Source organism: Aplysia californica, unplaced genomic scaffold (assembly GCF_000002075.1).
Source record: "Aplysia californica isolate F4 #8 unplaced genomic scaffold, AplCal3.0 scaffold00267, whole genome shotgun sequence".
Taxonomy (NCBI): Eukaryota; Metazoa; Mollusca; class Gastropoda; order Aplysiida; family Aplysiidae; genus Aplysia; species Aplysia californica.
The window spans coordinates 737,388-744,906 of record NW_004797537.1 but is presented as its reverse complement, the minus strand read 5'-3'; the positions used below and the strand labels follow the sequence as shown (position 1 = coordinate 744,906).

At 37.9% G+C, this 7,519-nt stretch overlaps 1 protein-coding gene across 1 annotated transcript; it reads left to right on the top strand.

The window, feature by feature from the left end:
• Positions 1-603: 603 nt before the first annotated feature.
• Positions 604-1,710, top strand: LOC101861513. Its single transcript, XM_005101006.1, has one exon. The coding sequence runs from the start codon at positions 604-606 to the stop codon at positions 1,708-1,710; it is 1,107 nt and encodes a 368-aa protein (XP_005101063.1).
• Positions 1,711-7,519: the final 5,809 nt, after the last annotated feature.

Genomic DNA, 7,519 nt, shown 5'->3' with positions numbered 1-7,519 from the left:
GAGAGAGAGAGAGAGAGAGAGAGAGAGAGAGAGAGCGAAGGCATACTAAAACTTGAGATTAAAGATTGGTATCACATTAGTGATTTCCACTTTCCTACGTGGCAAACATTATATCTTTATACAAAGATTTTTCCTTACTTAACAGCTGTGTGCGCTTTTGTGAAACATACTGCAGGTGAAAAAGTTAGAAGTACAAAGTAATGCTTATGTTAAGGATCAAATCGAAATATGCTTTTAAAGTCAATGCGACAAATCACATAACACTTACAAAGAAACGTCACAATTTTACTGCTTTCTATTTCTTCTTCATCTTTAAAAAATATATTTCGTCTTTGCATCAAACAGTGTAAAACCGAGTTATCTGAACAAAAACTAGTTAATATCGTACCATGTCATCTACCTTTTGTATTATCACTGTTCACCAAAAACCAAATAGAATCTAGTATGACATCTTTTTCACATGTTCAGATTTTCGAAAATTATTGAATCAATTTTTTTTTCTTTTCATCCGGTTTACATAAGTGGGCAAAATATCTTCATCCATGAACTGTGTACATTACATGCCTTAGGCTCTATAATTTGGCACAAGCTGTTAGTTACAGCATGACTTATGCTCACTCTTCCACAGCATTGAACATGACATCATCGACAACGGTTGCCTTTCCAGGGGAAGGGTCAAACGTAACGTCCGCCTCAAGCAAAGTGCGGAATGGAATCATAGGCCAGGAATTCAGTGAATGGTTCAGGGTCATCGTGGATGTCTGGATCAGCTCTATTCTCTCCGCGCTTGGAGTGACCACCAACGCCCTGGTCATCGCTGTGTTTACTAAACAAGGCTTCAAAGAAAACATCGCCATCTCGATGACTGCCATTGCCGTTTGGGATTTTCTAAAGTGCCTATGTGGCCTCTTAGGCCGGCTGTACTGGACCATGAGCCTGGCTGACACAGTCTTCGGAAAGATGTGGCTGGAATTGTCTGCTATTCTACTCAGCTACTTACACAGTTTTATGGGGTTCGTGTCTTGCGCTCTGGCAGCTTATGTCTCCACAGAGCGATGCTTGTGTGTCAGCATGCCCTTCAAGGTTAAAGACATATTCACTAGAAGGTTGACCATTACCATGATGATGATCATATCTACAGTTGTCTTCGGTTCTTTCATGGTGGTATTCCCTCTCTGGGAAATTACAGTAATCTTCGACCCCGGTCGAAACGCAAGTATAACCACCTTGGCTTTCAGCGATTTCCACAGCCGTTTTGGTGTACCCGTATTGTTGTACTACAACATAATAAGCATTTTCTGGCCGTTATCAAGCTTTGTTTTTATAGTCGTCAATGCTGCTATAATTGTACACCACTTGCAGAAATCTTCCGACTTCCGTGGGAACAATGTGAAGGAACAAGAGAATCAGATGTCCTCTAGGGATTTGCAAGTTGTCAAAATGCTCATGGTCATCATCGCCGTTTACATCGTGAATCCGTTCCCGCGAATTGTCCAGTATTTTGCGAGATTCTTTGAACCTGAGTTGTATATTCGCATGAGGTATCAGAACATGTTCATAGTTATGATTCATGTCGTCTTTGTTTTTGACTTTCTCAATGCGTCTACCAACCTCTTTATTTTTATAGCCATGAGTTCGAAATTCAAAGCTACCTTTGTAAAGATGGTGGGTCACTGGTGGATAGCAAGAGAGAAGAAAGAAAAACTTTAATTCTGAGACTGAGAATGTTCCTACAGATGATTGAGAATGTTCACACAGATGATTGAGAATGTTGACACAGATGATTGAGAATGTTCCTACAGATGATTGAGAATGTTCCTACAGATGATTGAGAATGTTGACATAGATGATTGAGAATGTTGACATAGATGATTGAGAATGTTCATACAGATGATTGAGAATGTTCACACAGATGATTGAATTCTCTGCAGGAATAACATTTGTGAGGCAGCGTGGTGGAATCAGGCTCTCGTCAATTCTTGGGCATGTAGAGATATTGGTATCATCTTAAAGCTTGTTTACTTGTCTTTAAATGGATGAAAAAAGTATCCATTTATCTTGAATACAAGTCGAGATATTTGCAAAAGAAGGAGGTGGGGTTCACCTTTTTTCAGAGGTAAAATTAGTAAGAAAATGGCCGCCAAAGATTAGTTATTTCCCTAGCTAAAGAGTCCGTGGTAACTAAACATTTACATTTTTTGTGCCTTAAACACGGTTTTTCAGAAAAATCCTCACACAAATGAGTTCTTTAATGGGTATGAAAGGTGTTGAGCTAAAAAACAAAAATTTGATAAACATTCACAAACCAGCAGAAAAATGCAAGTTTCTTTACTTTGATTATTTTGACGAGAGCCTGATTCCACCACACTGCCTCACATTTCTGTTTTCCTCGACATTTGACTTTGGGGCAATGTGTTTCTTCTACTGTGAAATGATTGTTGACAGAAGTGATATGGCTTTGAAGAGTACATTCACAGAAGGTGATAGTGTGTATTTAAAAAAATGAAAAGCACGAAATTAAGTACAAAAGTGTTTCTGTTGAGCCATTTTCTGTTGCTGGATGAAGACGTGCGTACGATTCGTGGGTTTGGGAAGTCTAATGAATTGAGTGAATTTTTCTTTTTTTTCCACTGAGATTCTGTGTCCTATTCAGCTTGAGTGTGCTCCGACATGTAAGGTTTAGCACAACTAATTTCTTAACGTTGTATGACTGTCGATTAAGGCGTAAAAAAAATGTATACTTAAGATGGGCATCAAATTGAATGACTGACTTACACCTCAGTACCCATAGTTGCAGATTCGAAATGGCTTTTCGAGTCAAAGAGGATAATAGGCTTCTACAAAGTGAAATATTTCACTAAAGAATCATTTATATTACGAAATTTGAAGATACGGCGTTGTCAGAACATTCTTAAGAAAGATTGGGAGGCGCTCCGACTCATGTAGATTGTATACACATATTTCACTCCCAATTTTGTCAAGCTTGTAACACTATACATTGTAACGGTCGGGTTGTATAAGTGGCTTGGCACAACAAAAGAAGTGTGTTGCCGGGGTGGCAAACTGCTGTGATAACAGTTGACCGACAGAGCTATGCAGAACCGTAAACGTGACAACGTGACAAATCTACATTCTATATTATGGTCGCTTTTAAGGACAAGCGGGCTCTATAACCCAGATTTCGGGGATTTCCAGAAATCCTGACCTACAGTACACCAAAAGTGGGCATTGCCCTATCTATAGAAGAAGTTTGGTTTCATTGGTGTGTATATTTCTTGGTTCTTAAGAAAACTCTCCTTGTCTTTTAAAGAAACTGAACAAGGGGCAAAAACTTTACCTTTTGATTTTCTGGAAACAGAAGTTTTCGTGATAGCCCCCTTGTGCTTAAAAGCGACCATATTTTATTCTCAGTTCACGGCGCATTGTAAGAAATCTTTTCTTATAAAGAGGGTGGTGTCCAGGTGAACTCTATCCTTTTAAAAAGATGGTTTACAGACCAGTACAGAAGTATTTAATGTAGAAAGACTCCAAGATAAGGTGCCAAATGATGAGGTGTTGTTCATAGCATATATCCTTTGTTGCCAGGGTGGTAATGGCGGTCATCTTGAAAATAAATCTTTACATTCCTGAAATCTCAAACACCAAATAGGGTATCATTTTACTTTGTAGGATGGAAATAGAAAGGCATGGCTTACACTGAGGAAACAGAGTCGCCATTATTTGATGTCAGCGTGTTCATAGATGTAGCTTGACTTTTCACTTGTTGTTGTCTGACCATCAATGATTTATTTATAGAGGCACCAACCATCCATGTCCAGGTGCTGCTTTAGCCTCTTTTTGTTGTATAAAGTGTTAAAAATACACCTGTCCCCCAACCTGGTATAATTGGTATACTTATTCACTTATCATATACGAAAAAGACTAAACTGACTATCCTGCTTTCCCAAAACATGGATAAGCAATCATTGTATCAAATTGCAAGTCCCCAGACCGATGGTTGTAAGCACTTGAGATTCTTGGAGTTTTGCGAGGTCCATAAAAACACAATTCAGAGAAAATTGCCGTCAAAAACGAACACAATCTATCATTGTGACAGCGATTGCTGTCCATGACAAAATACAATTTACAACCAAATAGCTGTAGACGTCGAAAAAACATACACTGCATCTGATGTCTAGACACGTTCAGGTATTGAACAAACAAAAAAAAAAAAAAAAAAAAAAATTAAAATGAAAGAAAGAAAGAAAGAAAACAAAGACAAAATCTTTTTTTTTCAAAACCAAAAAACAGGAACGTTTAGCGCTTAAAAATCGATATTTTAACTCAATTTTCAGCCAAAGTCCCACCAGACACACCCATTGTCCCAAAACATACTTTTGTTGCTACAAAATCATAGCATGTTTTCATAATGAAAAAAATAACCCACAATCGGGAACATAGAATCATAAAGAAATGAAAGTCTCGTGTTTCTGAAATCATCCGACATTATTATAGCTACGAAAACCAGTGAGTGCAAGAGTGCAACTTACAAATAGTCTTTTTGTAGCCTCGTTTGCTTTATGCCTCTATTCCTCTGTTAAGAAGCTCAGTCAATACCTTGAACCAGGACATAGATGTCCAAAAATGATAGTCGGCCCAGAGATCAACACCTTGACTCCGTTCGTCTTGTATTCCAAATGAATGCTACACGTACTAAGTAAGAAGGGTAACTCGTGTGTTCAATTTTTGTGATGCCTTCAGTTGAAAAGAGAGCACAACGTGTTATTGCTTTAAATGGGTAAAGCGTTGTTGGTGTCGTTTGATCTTTTGGAAATATACGACAATGTATTTGAGGCAGCGTGGTGGAATCAGGCTCTCGTCAATTTCGGGGCATGTAGAGTTATTGGTATGATCTTAAAGCTTGTTGACTTGTCTTTATTTGGGTGAAAAAAATGTCCAATTATCTTGAAGACAAGTCGAGATATTTACTAAAAAAAGGAGGTGCGTGTCACCTGTTTTCAGAGGTAAAATTAGAGAGAAAATAGCCGCCAAAGATTAGTTATTTCCTTAGCTTAAGAGTCCGTGGTAACAGACAATTTAGATTTGTTGTGTTAAGCAACGTTTTAAAGAAATGTCCATACTGACATGTGTTCTTTATTGGGCAGGAAAGATGGTGAGCCAAAAACAAAAATTTGAAAAAAATAATAATATAGATACAGAATTGAAATGTTTTTTATATGTACCGTTGGACTTGATCCGGGGGTATTTATAGAACTAAGAGCCATTAAGTTTTTCTCACATTCGAATGCGAATCTCAAGGTTCTACGTGATGGCTGTCATCTTAAATGATTAACAACGTTCTGTCTAACTGTATCATGGTACAAAGTATACCGTTGTTCTTCCTTGAGATAAGAAAAATTGTTCTAGTTTCAACTGTCAACCGGTTTCTCCAAGGACCCTCTAGAGTAGTCGCTTTTTGTTTGTAGAACCAGATACGTACGGATAAAATACAAAGGAAGCAAAAAGATAGAACCCTTCTTCATTTCATTCGGTTTTAAAGTGAGTCATTAACACGTTTAGGAGTATAATATTGTGCAGTAATGCCTCCCTCAGAGCAGCAGCAATAAATGATGCGAACTCAAACTCATACATTTTAGTGCAGTTTATTTCTTCAAATTACGTCTTTTCCACGTGGTGGTGGCTGTTTGGGTGGGGGGGGGGGGGGGGGGGGGGGGGTAAGAGTATAGTAAAGAATACCGGTTCTACTTGAAATAAAACACCAGTCTCATTTATTTTACTTATTATCTGTTTTATTTTCGGAACTCTGACCAGACAGGCCGCAAACCAAAGGAGGCGCCTTCTGTCAAGATAACAAGTGTTTTGGCAGATGCCCTCAGTTTTGTACAGAAGCACGTCTTGCTTATTAAAGAGTACACTTCTCTTTTCCTTTTGAAACTCTTTTTTTCACATGTCGCTACGTTGTCCTGATGAATTAAATTATGTCTTGTGTTTCAATTAAAGCAATTTCTAGTTCGTCTTTAAAGTTGCTGTCACGTTTATTCTGTACGTTTTGTATTGGATAATTAGTTTTTCTTTTGTATTTAAATGACCTGCCTGTACAATAAAAGTGATACGACATTCTCGTTTGAGTTCTGTATGAAGTTGAACAAAGAAGACGACCTATTTGGAAGTTTTAAGAAATACCTTTCTTCACCACTTTGGCTGCTAGGTCTACGAAAAATAAAAGTACAAGTCTGATGTAACGTAATAATAAACGTAATAACTGTATTTGTTATGTTATGAATATCTACTTCCACAACAGCACCATTTGTGAGGCAGCGTGGTGGAATCAGGCTCTCGTCAAAATAATCAAAGTGAAGAAACTGTTTTTTTCCGCAGGTTTGAGCATTTTAATCAAATTTTTGTTTTGGGGCTCAACACCTTTCATGCCCTTTAAAGAACTCATTTCTGTGTGGATTTTTCTGAAAAACGTTGATTAAAGACACCAAAAATGTAAATTTTCAGTTACCACTGACTTTTAAGCTAAGGAAATAACTCATCTTTGGCGGCCATTTTCTCACTAATTTTACCTCTGAAAACATGTGACCCCCACCTCCTTCTTTCGCAAATATCTCGACTTGTATTCAAGATAAATGGATATCTTTTTCACCCAAATAAAGACAAATGAACAAGCTTTAAGAGGATACCAATAACTCTACATGCCCAAAAATTGACGAGAGCCTGATTCCACCAGGCTGCCTCACATTTGTTATGTTATGAATATCTACTTCCACAACAGCACCATTTAAATCAGGCATGGGCAAACTGCAGGCCATGTGCCGGATTCGGCCAATAAGTTATAATTGTCAGTCGGGCTGTGAGACGACCCAGTAACTAATAATGAATGTGGCCCGCGATCGGTTGATAACTTATAAATACAAAAACTGTTTGTCTTGCAAATCAAAATTAATAAGTTTTTATCTGACCCACCTGGAAGCGATAGATCTAATGTTGTATCTTATGTAGTGCCCCCTGAGTGAAATGATATGCCAGGTGTCACTTTTAGTCTCACTTTTGCGACTTTGGGTATTTCAACCGATTTCACCAAATTTTAATTTTTTTCGACTTTGGCCCTTGAGATTATGAAATTGCTTAATGGATTACGGTTGAAACGACCTGCATCTTTATTTGCTAAACCGCTGAGGAATAGGTCGTTTGCTTCTTATTGGTTCTTCAACTTTAGGGAACAAAAGATGTTGGTTGTCTGAAAAAATAGAAATGTTTTTTCTAATGCAAGCAATTTTGTGTATTTGTTCGAAATAATGAGACGCAGATGTTAAAATGTTGCATGTCATCCGTATTAATCGATTCAGTTTTAGTAAGCTCACCTGATCACCGCCGAGAAGTAGAGCTGGGCAATGAGTCGCTATAGCAAAATCCGGATAATAATATATACATATTATGTCAGTGCACCTCTTCGGCAAATAATATGATAGAACCACTTCCGCAAATGGGTTAGCATCAGTTCAACAGATGGGTT

What these genes read in the sequence shown, in the direction of transcription:
- LOC101861513 (XM_005101006.1), top strand. Translation starts at nt 604, where the DNA reads ATGACTTATGCTCACTCTTCCACAGCATTGAACATGACATCATCGACA.